The sequence below is a fragment of the Camelina sativa genome, chromosome 15 (assembly GCF_000633955.1).
Source record: "Camelina sativa cultivar DH55 chromosome 15, Cs, whole genome shotgun sequence".
Taxonomy (NCBI): domain Eukaryota; kingdom Viridiplantae; phylum Streptophyta; class Magnoliopsida; order Brassicales; family Brassicaceae; genus Camelina; species Camelina sativa.
The window spans coordinates 302,899-318,301 of NC_025699.1; the positions used below are offsets into that span (position 1 = coordinate 302,899).

General features: G+C 37.7%; 2 protein-coding genes across 2 annotated transcripts; both read right to left on the minus strand.

Annotated features, from left to right (window-relative positions):
• LOC104744293 (uncharacterized protein At1g04910) lies at positions 93 to 3,277 on the minus strand. The gene is made up of 8 exons (XM_010465322.1): positions 2,310 to 3,277; positions 2,101 to 2,168; positions 1,901 to 1,989; positions 1,643 to 1,808; positions 1,261 to 1,550; positions 959 to 1,163; positions 712 to 869; positions 93 to 621 (listed from the first exon to the last, which is right to left on the minus strand). Exons 1-8 carry the CDS (start codon positions 2,617 to 2,619, stop codon positions 360 to 362), a joined length of 1,548 nt encoding a protein of 515 aa, XP_010463624.1. The 5' UTR covers positions 2,620 to 3,277; the 3' UTR covers positions 93 to 359.
• LOC104744294 (auxin transport protein BIG) lies at positions 7,560 to 15,403 on the minus strand (the record flags this gene model as incomplete). Its single annotated transcript, XM_010465323.1, is given in 7 exon segments — positions 7,560 to 8,556; positions 8,744 to 9,247; positions 9,336 to 10,355; positions 10,582 to 10,725; positions 10,862 to 11,260; positions 11,452 to 11,674; positions 11,750 to 15,403. Coding segments are annotated over 7 exon segments (6,769 nt in total), but the record flags the coding sequence as incomplete, so codon positions are not given.

Sequence of the window (15,403 nt, forward strand, 5' to 3'; positions counted from 1 at the left end):
AAGAAAAGAATACTTATTTATTTTGTCAAATAATAATAATAATGTGTAACATAATCTTACACTGCTTTTAATTTTATTTTTTGAGCTACCAAAACTGCAAGGCCATGGATGATGGATATATGGTGCCAAAGGACAAATATGCTCACTTAACAAAGAAAGCTACAACCTTTCTTCTGCATCCATGCATGGAAATCTCTGTACACCAAAGAACCCTAAATAACTTCTCATCTGTTTAAGGAACCTCACCTTCAAGACTGTTATATAGCCCCCCATCTACCCATGTCCTGCATCATCTTGCTCAAGCTAAACTTACCCAAAGATCTCCTCCATCCACAAAGACAACAATATGGTGGATCTGATCATATGGTTTCTTCTAGTGAATTGCCATTATTCTCATGTAATAGCTGAAGACATTCATATGGATTGGCATAGAAGTAGTCTTCTTCTTTCGGTCTATTTGGGATCACTAGCCGTCTCTTTGGCCCTCCCATTCGTGTAGAGTGAAAGGCCTTAACCGTGGATGAAAACACTTCCCAGCTCAACAATCCTTCATAGTATTCATCTATTAGCTTAACCAAAAACTTACGGTTTAGCTCAATCGTCTTCTTGAAACCCAAGAACCTGTATGTGATTTTATAATGCGTTAGTCGTTGATGAAAGAAACACATTACCTCTTCTTTAGATTAGAGAAAGTTACAGCAAATGATTTACCTGCGATGACCTTCCACAACTTTCGCCATGTTCCCATAATATGTAGGAACGAATATATCACTTTCGAGAGAGATAAGGTAATCAAGAGCAGCCATTTGAGAAGAATGGTTCTGACAAAAACTCAAATCAGAGGAATCGAGTAGAGTTTCTTTCCTGACCTGGTTTGGTCAAAATGTTATCAGTTACTGTCTTAGTGACTATATATTGAGTGAAAGATTAAGGAATTAGGGAGTCTTTAGATACTAACCACATTTGGAAAAACGTCAGTCAAAGCCTTTAACCGCCTTTTACCACCATATATTTCTCCGGCAGCAATGTAAATCTGAACATTACGGTCAATACCCAAAGCTGATAGAGTAAGAGCAGTTTCTTCTGGAGTCAATGGGCAAAGACCTTCTTTCCTCTTCAACTCTGAGTCTATTACTTTCTCTTTCCACCATGGATAAGCATACCTAAAACAACAGGAAAGAATGATAACATCATCAATATCACACAACACAAAACAAAGTCCAAACTAAATAATATAAGATGATAGTTTCTTTCTTAGACCTCATTCTTGTTAGTTCTTCTTCTTCATAGCGGTTGCAACCATGTGAGCAACCAGAAAATGCCAACATATCCATTTCATATCTGAGATGCAGAACAAGAAAGGGACCTTTCTCCCTCAGAATCTTGACTACTCTTCTACCCAATTCCTCAATCTTTGGAGTGAACCTAAGCCCGTTGAAATTTGCTCGGCATCGCAGCTTCTGAATCTCAACAGGCAGTTCGTTATTAGCAAGTCGTGTATCGGTCTTGTTCAGATGTACAACCTTGTGCTTCTTTAACAGTGGAAGAATCTGTTTCCAAGGATTTAGGTACAAAGAAGCTTGTGAGAAACCAACAAAGTAAACTGAAGATTAATCTCATAAAAGACTAACGAGAAAATAACCTGGTCTTGGTAGTAGGACATGTTGGACCAGCTAATAGGAGGCATGGTATGGTACATCCCAAGCCTAACCCTTCTCTTGAGCCTTGGAGGAAGCTCTTTGAGTATACGAACCTCATCTCTTAAAGAACTAATGAAGTGATCTACGTCGAATATGTCTTTGAACTCACTGCCCACATGAAAATCCAATCAGCAACTTTGAGATACAAAAGAAAAGAAGAAATCAGAAAGAAGCTATGAGTAAGATGGATGGCATAACACCTTGGATCATTCCAAAACGAGGTCTTGTCAAGCTCAGGCACAATAAGTGTGACATTCATGTATCTTGCAATAGTGACCATATCACATATCTGAGGAAATAAAACAGAGTTCAAAAGTCACATCGAATAGAAACACAGTTTTCAGATATGCTAAGAGATTACATTAAGAAAGCAAGAGGATTAGTTCTGATCTGATCATACCGCTGCTCGCATTTGGTTGAGTCCCCCATTGCAAGAAACCATAAGATAGCCATTGTTCTGATATATCCCTGAGATGAACAAAGAGGACAAAACAAAAAAAAGCATAAAATTTGCAATCGTTTTAACTAATAAAGTACAACAAACAGACAAAACATTGACATTCCCAGGTTGTTGCAGCTAAGCTACTACATAACAAGAAAGAAACTTACTTTTAGGAGGAAAGGCGATTTTGATGGGAAGAGAAGTCATCTCAGCAGCAGCCATTGGGAAATCATGATGATTGAAACAAGAAGGCCAGCCTTTCAACAATCTAGGTCCCCACATCTCACCCAAAGCAACCAAATGAACAAAACAACTCCAAAGCAACAATATAGTCATAGCACGAATCATCCATAGGCTCATACGAGACCTCGAAACCAAAGAGTTCTTGAACTTCTCTATCTTACTACTATCTCCTAGATACTTAACCTTCATCTCCCAGAGTTTCCTATGGTATAGAAACTTCTCCGCTTTACACATTCTTCCAAAATCCTAACAACTCTCTCACTCTCTCTCCACAGGGGAGTATCATCAAAACAACGGAGCAACTTGGAGAGTCTTCCTCAGAAGCTTACAAAAGAATACTAATGCACACTCGGATAAGTTTTAACACTCAAAAAAATGTAACCTTTACACGCAAAACCAGGGGAATTCTGAGAACATTTATTACTCTTCCTCGAAAGAATCCAGATTCTTGCTCAAGTCAACCACAGATTTCGCCTTTTTTAATCAATTAAAAAAAAAAAAGACTAATCTGAGTTTTTATGAACCTTCCACCACATCCGACAAAACTCACTCAACCCATTCAAAGACTAGATCTTTGGAAGCTAACTAACTCTCCTAATTACAATGCAATGACGATTCTTTAAACTAGTACTATACTTAAAAAGGAGGAAGCTTTATGAGAATGCTTGGTAAGGGAGAGATTCTTCTTCTTCGTCCAGATCCAAGTCTGAGAGAGATCAATGGAAACTGGATGAGATCGAAGCTACTCAGAAAGATTAGGAACAAAAGAAGAAGAAGATCAGGACAAGAATGTGCCAAAAGATTACTACTTTCTTCTCATCAAGAAAAAGAAAAAGAAAAAACAAATGAACTGTCTTTTTTTTTTTGTCGGTAGTCTTTTTTTTTTGTGACCGTTTTGTTAACCTTTTTTGTGTGAGACAGTTGGAACCATCCTTATATAGCTGCATTGTAATGTGATTAGAAATAAATACTACTCTCTTAAAGGATACACAATCTATTAAAATTCAATACGGATTCGATTCATCAAATTTTTTTTTGATACATTCTGATTTGATAATTTTCTTTAAAAGTTTATAAATTTCATGCATGAACCAAGTCTTAAATTATTGGTGACTGGTGAGGATAATAATCACAATACTACATTCTACTAAAAATATTGTTTTATCTTCTTAATTAATCAGTCTATGGTAAGTTCAACTCTCCCCCACGACTTGATTTCAACTTTTATCTTCTCACAAGTTACATACTATGGTTGAAAACAGTCAACTTTTCAGTTTTGTTTGACCATATCGTTAATTAATTAGTGTATATTTTAATCGCTAAATCTTTTTTTTGTGTGTGTGTGTATATTTTAGCATTTATTAGGAAGTTTAAGTATAACTATATACTTTCAGTTATAGCTAAAACCACATCAACAAGTCCCGTCTCAAACCATTTTCTTAAGTTAACTAAAACCGATGAAGTATATAGTTCAGTGCCAAACTTAAATTAAACGCAAACAAAAAAAAAAAGCAGAAAAACAAAAGAATATTTATTGATCTAAATAGATCTATAATTTTTCTATTGATCAGTGATTAGTACTGATGAGTGATGATGACCACAACCATATACATTAGTTATTGATAATGTAGTTAATGACTACAATTTAGCAAACGCAACTCTATAACGAATACAAAGAGACATTTTCTAGTCTTGTGGATCTCTCTCGTTGACAGTTGTCCACATTTAGATTTTGTTTTCCAGAAGATTACACAAAATATGTAGGTCCATATATGGTATGTATGTATAGTTTTCTTACTGTACTCTTAAATAAAATAATTGAAAGTATTAACATGTTTTCTATATAATGAGTAAAATTAAAGAGCAAACATAAACTGAATTTGGTACCTTAGCTTCATTTGAAGCATCGTATAAATATCCACGGAACACTAAACTAAATATAATATACTTTTGTAGCATGAATATCAGTATATCACTATCGGTCTATCAGTTTTCATTTTAGTTTTAAGAATTAGACTTATGTATCAAGAAGATCACAAATAAATATACAACTTAACATCAAAACCCAAATAGTTTTACTTCACGTGATATATATACTTAATAATAATGATGTATATGTTTTCGCAGATTTCCTAGTGCGGACAGAAAACACAGACAGAAACTAATTTCAAAACATAGTTTATATGAGAATTGAAAAAATTCACCAGAAGAGAGATAGAGGACAAAGCCCCGTGACCTGGCAAGTTGCTTTACTTTGTTTGTATTTTACTATCTCTTCCGATCAAGTTACAATTCATAGAAACTTCACATGTGTGTGGTTATTCATATAACACACTTACTGTCAGTAAGTAACTGACATACATATCGATAGTTTTTTTTTTACTGACATACATATCGATAGTTACATAGCGTATAACTTTAAAATATATGTAGATTGCTAATGTATAGCCACTAGGAAATTATTTTTAGAAACCAACAGAACATAAAAATAGATTAACACATTAACTTATATATGCATAACAAATTTAAATTTAAAATTTATGTAGTCGACTGAAAACGATTAAATTTTTGTTTTTTGTGAGTCATAAAGAATTTATGATTGATTAGTTTATGGTTAGAAGTCTAGAAAAGGGCTCTTAACATGCAAGACCCTCGACAACGAAGTTGATGTTTTATAAGTCTCATATAGTATTGTGATGCATGAAATGCTTATTATTTCAAAACTATATATATATTAAAAGATTCGCAACATCAATTGTAAAAGAATAAATAAATAAAAGTACATATATGCATGTTAATTAATAAATAAAGAAATAAACAGTTGGGGTTTGTGTGAACGTAAATGTGTGGGGGTGCATTAAGGTGGGTTTCGTTTTGGACGTAACGCGAGAGGCAATCCAATTAAATGTACCACCCAACTTGGATTGCAAATCAAGATTTTAATTCAATGATAGGTGTCTTCTAAAACAAACAGATCATATCAACATGTTCAGATGTTCTCGACGAGTTTCAAACAAGCAGAAAATCAGTGGACTAAGGTTGGGGCGAAGCTCTTTGTTTATAAAGATCCAGTGGATGAAGGAGACAATTTTGATTCATGCCTAGGGTTTTATGACCCTGGGAAAAAATTGATGGTGAAGCGGATGTTGATCTCTGATGAGAGTTTAGAAAGAATGGACAGAGAAATCAAGTGGATGGAAGCCTGGGATAAACACCAAAACATTCTGGATTGGGTGTCGTTGGATCAAGATGACAATTATTTGTACCTCTCTCAAGACAGATGGAGTTTTACTTTAGAGACACTGGTTAAATATTTGCACAGCTTAGGCACAGCAACTCGACTACCATGTCCTGAAGCTCTTGGTGTGTTTATCCAGAAGAACAGTGTGACCCTTAACAAAGGGTATATTGATGGTCTGATGGTCGATCTGATGAAGGATGTTAGTAATGGCTTAAACCATCTTCACAAAATTGAAGTATGTTCATCGTGATTTGAGGCCCCAAAATACAGTTATAGTCTGTGGTACCAAATCTATTAGTGCAAAGATTGCAAACTTTTGCTTCACCGAAGATAGCAAGATGAACTCTAGAGAGAGATCTAAACTCAAAAAAATATGTAATTTGCTTTTTTTTATTGAATATTATGAATTTTTGTTTTTGGTTATTCTTGAATATCATTTTAATTCAATGATACATGTTTATAAACTCGTTGAGATTATAGTATATGCTAAATTTATATGTACATTGTATTGTTAACATAGTCGTGAAATTTGAGATATAAACCTAAGCTAATTTATAAAAATACCTTGGTTTTAATGTTTATATACACTTTGAGTAAATTTATGAGCATGAAATTTCACAATGGCACGAAAATACTCGTAACTACGAAGACACTGAATACTGTTCTCCTTTCTTTTTTAAGGAAACAAGAATTAATTACTCCATACGTACAAGTATACCCTCTATAAATTAATACTCGGTAAATTAATAATCTCTATAAATTAATAAATTTCTCCAGTCCCAAGTTGGGACTAGTGTAATTTTGGACACAATTCGATAATATAATAAAATAATAATTTTTTGAAAATCCTTTGTAAATATATGGTCCCATCAATAATATAAATTAATAATATATAATTTTATATTAATAATATATAAAAAGAAAGTAGTGTATAAATTAATAATATATAATTTCTATAATATAAAATTATATATTATTATATTATTATATATATATATAAATTATATATTATTATATATATATATTATATATTATTATATATATATATTATATATTATTAATATAAAATTTTATATTAATAATATATAAATTAATAATATATAATTTCTTTACGCTCGTGGAGATATATAAATTAATATATATTAATAATATATAATAATAAAAGGACACTTAACAATTAATATCTCCACGAGCATAAAGAAAGTAGTGTCGGTGGCTCAATGCTTGAAGCATGACGTGCCATTCTCAAGTTTAGGCAATTATTGCTGTCCATATATTTTTACATACATTGCGTGAAAAAAAGAAAAGATACGAAAACAATATAAATGAGCATTTTGCGAATTTTGGTTGTAGTCAATTTTTGGGTGCTTGAAAGAAGATAATTATTTTGAGATTTTGTGCTAAAAATGACGAAATTTTGATTGAATGGGACAAAAAAGTTTTTGAGTTTAGAAAACAAGAAACAAAAAAACAAATTTTCATCAAATTATGTCTTTGCTAACATAAGACGTAAGGCGTCTATATTGCCGCAAGGGTTAAAAGTAGACCAAAAACATTGTTTCCTTTGGACTATAGACTATAGTCCAGCCCTTTAAACTCGACGCGATCAACGCTTCAAGTGCGCGTCGGATAAAGCGGTACGTGAATAGATAGCAACTCCTACTTTAGTGGGCAGACACAAAAGTTGGTTCTAAAAATAAATAAATAATTGAATAGAGATAAATTAGCAAAATCCAATTCTTGACCCAAAAAGTTCAAATTGGGCTCTTATAATTTTTTTTAATATCTTGAAACACCAAAACCGAATTTGAACTAAGAAAATGCAAATTAACCGGGTCTTATACATTTTGCATAAAAATGCTACACCTGTAACGAAGCCAAATGCGGTTCAAATTTGGACACGCTCGAGTGAGTTGTAATTAGATGGCTGCCATGTTAAACAAAGAGCAATACGTGTGTTTTTGCATTGATAAAACAACAAAACAAGTGTTTACAACAATGACAATTTTTCTACAATGACAATCAATCACAATACCAATGACAAGAGACACGATCAAATTAAAACACATAGAGCTCTTCGTCCTTCCCGAAACCAAAACTTTTTCTCAGCCTTTTCCATTCCCAACATCAATCGCTGATCTGACAAACTGATCGCATTGTGTAACTCCTCCGGACAAAACATCAGCCAGAACTCCGACAATATCAAAAGCTTCTTGCAGATCAGTTGCAGAGTTTATTTCGGCGAGCCACGATATCAATTCCTTGGAGAAACCTACCATTTCTTTCACATTCAATAGCTTCTCTTTCATTACAGTCTCCCATGCCTCAAGCTCTACTCCACTTGATGTACCTTCTTTCTTGTTTGGTTCGACGTGGACCGGTTTCTTTGCTTTGTTTGCTTTGAAGAACTGTTGAAGCTGTTCTATCATACCGGTGTAGACCAGCATTGGTTTGACAATAGAGAGCAGTTCATCGCCGGTTAAGGTTTCTGCGTCTTGAGTTTTGCCTCCTGAACTGGTTGATTCCGCAGCGAGAGAAGCTACCCGACCGTGAGAGTGTTGCATGAAAGTATGGTAAATCCCACGCTGGAGAAAAATACGACGGTGTTGGAGCCATGATTCATATGATTCTGATAGAAGCGAGTTTACCATCATGAACTGAACCGTTTCCTCGGTTCCACTTGAGGAAAGCTGAGATCCAGGAGTTAAGGGTCGGGAGTCAGATGGCGGCGTTGTTGCGGTAGATAGTGAAGACGATGAAATATAGGATGAGACCGATTTAGCCATGTTGGTGCGTTGCATGGGGCCTCCTTGGTCGAGAAGATGACGGGCCATTTGGAACATGAAAGGCAAGAAACGGGAATTGCTATCTCTTCCTCCACCTCGGCAATCCGCGCTAAACGAAGCTCCTGTTGCAAACCGAGCCAGCATCTACAGAGGAAACACAAATTGTTAGCAAATCACAGAGCAAATACGAAACGAAATTAACCAAAGCGATTGATGAGCTGTTTGGAATGCAGTTTGGATTGAGTATGAAACAAAACTAAATTTTAACACTATATAACCAAACGCCTACACCTAGTAATCGTGAACGTTTCAGAACAAAATTTTAACTTACCAGGACAATGTCGTATGTCAGTAGACGGAGTCTGCTCCCGTCGGCTCTACCAAGAGCACTGAGATTATCCCAGTACTGGTCAACATAACGAAGATACTGAGCTAAGGGAACTGAGGGACCCTTGACAGGGAAGAGAGAGTTGCAAAGAGATTCATTGTTACGTAACATAGCTCCTTCCCATTCTTTCTTCGGGGTTTTAAGAGCAGCATCTGCTCTTTTCGCCTCTTGATGGCATTGGAAATGAATGATATTGAAGTAGCTCACGGTAGTGTATACGCATTCACCACGTGCACTTCCAGAATTGCCAACACCGAGATTCACCCGTTTGCCGTAAGAGTAGACTCCTAATAAATCAGTAGGTCTGAGCTTGTAGCCTTCTCTGCACACCATGCAAGCTAATCCATCCTCTTCTTCCTCTACATCATCAAAACCTTCAAGAATTGGTTGAGAAACCACAATCCTTTCACCACCATCAGAAGATAGCTCTTGACGCATTCCAAGTCCCTGATACAAAAGAAAAAGTTGGTAAACATTGTCACAAGACCAAATTACACTTTTAATTTCCTTGCGAGAGATTCATTATTAAATTTACCTGTAGGAGCTCCTCTCTCTTTCTTAGTGCACGGCGTCTCATTTCATCTTTGGTGGCATCTCGCAATGCACGGACTTTCACTTCTAGAAATCCGTTTCCTTCTTTATCAGCGAGTGTGTCTAGCAAATTTTCAGCCCTTGCACCAATCTCGTTTTCTCCAGAGACTCCTTCTAAGGCATGAAGTAAAATTAGAATACCTCCCTGGTCTATGCATGTTTGTGTAGGCAAATGCCCCATCGATAATCCTCTTAGCATTGACAAAATAAGAGGTACTGAGGGAAGTTTAAGAGCCGAAAGCCATTCCTTGCTAGATTTGAACCCAGCCTGTCCTGTGACAGCGAAAATTTCCTTGATGTGTTTGACAGCAACAGCTATGATACCATTCTCCAAAACTATGTCTTTTAACCTCTCTCCACATGAACTTGTCTTGAGAGATTCTGACACTCTTACAAAATTCTCCACAGTAAACCTCTGCTTCGCAGCTTGCTGAGCAATGCTCTCGTCCTTGGGGTTCTCCTCATGACGTTGCTGAAGCTGATCAAATTCGGACCAGTTTTGCAGGTAAGGGCTAAAATGCTCTATGAGTGCTTCCATAGCTGCAGGCTCGCCATATGTTAAGTAAGGCAAGATTCTAGCAACCATCTCCGTGTTCCTTTGTTGTTTGTTCGATTTCTTAAGCCCTGAAGGATGGCTTAGCCTTTCTAAGAACATAAGCACTATCTTCTTGGCCTGTTCCCAAGTTCCAGTTTCCTCGTTACTGACAGTCAAAGCACTTTCCGTGGCGCTGATGCTGTCACTTTCATTTGCTTCAAGTGTCAAACTCTCAACAATTAAAAGAATACCTTCAGCTGGCTCCATAGCATCTACAGAAAATGCCCTTCTAGCTGTTTCAAGAAGTACGCTTAAAGCCCCTAGCCTGAGTAGAGCTCGCCTGTTCTCTCTAATCTTGCAGCAATGGTTTAAGAGATCAAGAACTGCAACCATCTCTTCTTGGTTAGATTTGAAGTCATCTCGTAAACTCTGCAAAGTGCAAAATGATCAATATAAATTTAATCTGCGACCTTAACCAGCTTCGTTCAAATACATTAAATTTATCTTAAAAAGCCACTTTGGTAATATAACTATTCCTCTTCACGGTGTACCTAAAAGTGCACTAAAACACTAAGGACAGACCAGTGTAAGTATACAGAGCAGTGACAGAGAGTGGGAGGATCCCAATTTCGTTTCGTAGTTTTACGAAGCTTACCTTGATCATATCAAGTAAAATTTCCAGACCACCATATTCCCGAACTGCACCTGCTATTGCAAACTCAATCTCTGGATCTTGTGATTCTTCTCTATCTTCTTCCAATTCCTTGATCATAGGCTCCGTAGCTTCACCATCTAGCCCCTGCCAATATTTGTCACAGCTTTTAGTAAAAACAGAAACACGAAATAACTAGTTGTTTTATAAGGGGCCTAAACAGTAAGTAAAGGTGAGCAAAACCATCTTTGGCCTAGCTATTCACCAGAAAAAGGTCACAAACCTGAAGTCTGTATGTCACCGTCATCGGAGGGAAATCCCTGCTAGGAGCTGAATTTGAAGCTAAAAGTGCGGAGTTGGTCAGTGAAGTAGTAGACTGATTTGATTTCTTCCAAACCAGCTCATAAACTTGAGCTATGCTCAGGTCTAGTGAAATGATGTTTCCTGCTACAAGCAACTCCATGCCATAGTCATCTTCCAGTAGACCTAAGAGGTCCAACTGCTGACAGATCTTGTTTTTAACATCCCGCATCAGTGGGCCAATCTCAGCACTCGAATATGGATTTTTCGTCATTGATCCCCGAATAAACTCCTCTTGCGTGTGTGATTTGTTCAAGATCAGCATATATACAGCCTCGGGTTTTGACGGGCAGATCAAATTACAAAGCTGCTCAAGAATAAACTGCAAATACAATTGAAATGGTCAAAACACTAGTCAAGGATATATGTTAATTATAACAAAATAAATGTCATCGACTTCAAGTGATGCCTAAAGAGAAGTATAGAAAATCTCCAGAGACTGTAACGTGATTAATATCTCCAAAAATACTATTTTAAAGATGATACAGTGGTCCGAATGACAATTCTTCTTACCAAACAGGTACGTCCTTTTTTCTCTTCTGCATGGGTTTGCAGTCCAGAAACACAGGCACGGATGAATTGTCTTTTGTTTTCAATGCTTTCAAGCAGAAGTCCGTCAAGAAGATCTTTTAGGAGTCTGTTGCAATCATTTATAAGCTTCGTCTTTTGCACTATTAAGCCACGGATTACAATGAGGGCCTCCAGAACATGAGACAGCAAATTGTCTCTCATGAATCTGCCACACTCAAAACATTAGACACGTATGAAGAAGTCAATGTAAGATCAATAGATTTAATGATGAGAAATTTACCTGGAACGAATATTTGGAACCTCTAAGAACTTTCCAAGGAGTTCTAAGAGCTTGTGGAGGGTAAATCCCTGTGAAATGTCTATCTGAAGACTCCTTTCTAGAGATTCAATGTTTCCCACCTCTTGGGAGATCAATTTGCAGATTGTTGTCAGACAGCCCCGAACAGTTAAGAATAAAAGTGCATCTTGTGTCTCTATCATTTTGAAAAGCAGTTCAAAGTATTCTGCGCTGCTTTCACCCGCTGCAAGCGTAGCGGGAAGCAAGCCTATCAGCAAATTGATCAGCCTGTAGCGCCTAGGTGAGCTTTGGGCAGAGAGTAAACTAATCAGTGTGCACATCTCGGACCTGATAGATTGAGAACATGCACTAAGAATAAGCTCTGTGACCCAAGATCCGAGCTCAAATGACTGCAAACCACCTTTAGATGTCCTGCTAGAGCGTCGCTTCCACCTAAGTGTATATTTAAGTGCCAGGAAATCTGATCTGTGGGTTCTAGACTTTTGGTTAGCACTTCTAATTGACTGAGAGGCTTTGTATTGCCTCCTCACAAAGTCGATATATGACGCCCCTTTCTCCCATTCCAAATAACTCACAAGCTGAATATCTCGTGTCTTCTGAGACACATCCGAGCTATGTTCTTCACTTTCTGACGAATACTTTATGATGCCAGCAGCATTCTCATCCTTTCCTTGCACTGCAGGAGCAGATTTTCCCATCGTTAGCTCTTTCTCTGCTGTATCTGGTTTTGGAGGTGTACATGCCACAGAAATAATCTTAAGGCAGGGAAGAATTATGTGCTCTGATATCGCAGGATGTTTAGCACCCAATTTAATGGAAGAAAATAGTAGCTGAAAAACAAGGCGCAGTCTTGACTCCCAAAATTCATCCGTGAGAGAGCATACTTCTGAAAGCAACAACATCTCCTCACGAGTGGCGAGCGCAATGTCCATGGAACGATGGTGTTCAAGGCAGTACATTATTTTCTTCTGTACCAGATTGTTTAACTCATTCACTGCATTCAGATCACCCTCCGAGAAAGTAGAAAGAGCTGCTCTAGCTTGAGCACGAGCTGTTTTCGGACCCTGGTGAATATTGTTTTCAAACAACTCAGACAAAATACCAGCTGCAACAAGTTGTTTCCTAGATCTTGGATGCTTCGACAGAACTTGAAGAATCTCAAGACATTGAGTGACAAAAGTAGAGGCACAACCATAACAATTATTTGGGGTCTTTGAGACCACACATCTTGAGGCACCTGAAGAAAAATTTGAGTTTTTCTGATGGAGATAGCTCATCAAAACTCTGCGTAGCCCCTGCAGTGTTTGTACACTTTTGCTGACAGAATCAAAAGCAGCTTTGCACTTCTCACCATACAATACACCCAAAAGCGCGATTTTGCGGTTTATCTTGCATGAGGGACCAGGTAAAGATGCCATCATTTGTTGGACAGTGTCCTTGTGCTGCGAATCCATTTCAGTTTCACCAATGCTTGATACTATCTTCAGAAGCGGCTTCTTGAAGCCCAAGAGTTGCTGATATCTCCTGTGAGCATTTTCCGACTCGGACTCTATTGCAGCCAATCCCCTCTTCATATCTTCGTCATTTTCCATATTATCAAATATGAAGCTTGGTTTTGCCATGAAGTTAAACTCAAACCTCCCATACTTGCTATAGCCACACTCGTTGCAGAGGAAAGAATCCAAATTTTCATAGTTTATGTTACGGCATTGCCTGCACTGATAAGCATTCTCATGGCAGTTGCTGCAAATACCATGTTTATCAGTAACAGGTCGACTGCATCGAGGGCACTGTAATGGTTCAAGAGATAACGCCTGAAGATTCTCATAGAAGGAATCCAACTCGATCATGAAGTTACATGCAGTAATAGGAATAGGAAATTCCACCTTCAGTTCAGTTTGGTTAAAAGACAGATGGCAACTTTTGGCGCGCTTCCACAGTGACCAGTTGTTTTTAAGCTCTGATAAATCCGAGACAGGGCGATTGTTGTAATACAAGTTTAGGACCTTCACCGACTTTGACTTTCGTGCATCATGAACATTCATGGTCACAGACTGTATCGTATAACTACCAGTACATTTCACAATGATGCGGTTATCGGTAAACTTTGTCTCGGATTTCAAACTTTCAAGCTTCATTTTGCTATATGGCACATCAGGAGAACTGCAGGCAACACAAGGTTCGCTCTCAAGATAATAACCATCAAATTCCACAAGATTACCCAGAGTGCTGTATATACGGGAGTTTGGATGATTGGCAATGAGTTCGTTTTGAGAATGCAGCGTCTCAAAAAAGCACCTTATCACATCAGGGTTCAGGCAACGATCCACAAGCTCGTTAATTGCTTGCTTTGAGTTGTTTTCTGGAGCCTTGCCGAGCAACAAGGAGACAAGCTCTGTGTACTCAACAATATTCTGACCATATGCTGGCAAGTATCTAACCTTCTGCAAAAGTGCTGCTAACAGACTTTCTTTGAACGAGTGTCTTCCATGATGCCACAAGCCATAAATAACGGACTTTGCTTCAGTGCGAACAGAGCTCGAATTCCATTCCAGCAAAAAGAAATCAATAAACTGTCTCAAGAGATCTCCGCCCTTGGCACTGAAGATATCTACCACCCCTTCCATATCCACATATGATTTGTCCAATCCAGAATCATGCCCATCTTCACCTTTTTTCTTCTTCTTTGAATCCACGGACTGAGATCCTGAACGGTTTGAGCCTGTCACTACATCAGTTGCTTCAGCTTTCTGCACTGAGCTGCTCACATCTTTTCCTTGATAAAAGGCCAAATTGAGGAGTTTAAGTGTCTGAATAACAGACTCTTCTGCAAAATGGAATACGCCAGTCAGTAAGAAGGACAGAAAATCTCCATGCCTGAGACAGTACTTCTGCCAGTTCCGAGGCCGCGCCAAAGCAACTTCAGCAATTGTAGAAAGCGACTTCACAATCTTTACACTCCTTTCATATGAAACATTGTTTTCAAAACCACCAGACTTTTCAACATGCTTGTATAGGCTTTTCACTTCATTGGAAAACTGCCAAGAATCTCGGACACTGTAGTATTGAGTTTTGCTTCCGCAAAGATGCAAGAACAGCCTTCTAGCATATCTCCTAACAAAAGCTGTATGAGGGTTATTAATATAGCTGCACAAAACATCCTGGAAACCGTCCAACTTCAAATCTTTAGAAGAAGTGTTCCTGTAAACCTTTTCCTTCTCTCCCATTTTCTCTTGTTTTTCAGGTCTAACCAAGGTATAAACTAAGCGAAACACATTCTCAAGTAGCAGCCTGTGATAGTCCACAAATATATCTGCTCTATGGGCTTTTGCATATGAATCCGAAAAGAAGGGGGAATAGTTACCCGCAGGTAAATCTCTTCTGACTGTGAGCATGGCTCCACAACCTGAACCAGAGCTTGATCCACGTGCTTCAACATTGGCCGCACGGGACTTAAAAACATGCACTAGCTGCTGAAGTATGTTCATTAGATAATTAACAAACTCTTGATTCCTGAGGAAACTGCATGCGCGAATCAGCTGAGACGCAAAGTCATCTCTCTCTTGAACATCTAAAGCAGACTGGGAAACAACTAGAGTGGAACTCTGGACACCCCTCCGATCATTTGCATCTGTA

Coding starts and splice junctions, on each gene's coding strand:
- LOC104744293 (XM_010465322.1), bottom strand. CDS start 2,619: ATGTGTAAAGCGGAGAAGTTTCTATACCATAGGAAACTCTGGGAGATG. Junction 2,169..2,309: donor AATCGCCTTTCCTCCTAAAA/GTAAGTTTCTTT, acceptor TGTTCATCTCAG/GGATATATCAGAACAATGGC. Junction 870..958: donor CTGACGTTTTTCCAAATGTG/GTTAGTATCTAA, acceptor TGACCAAACCAG/GTCAGGAAAGAAACTCTACT.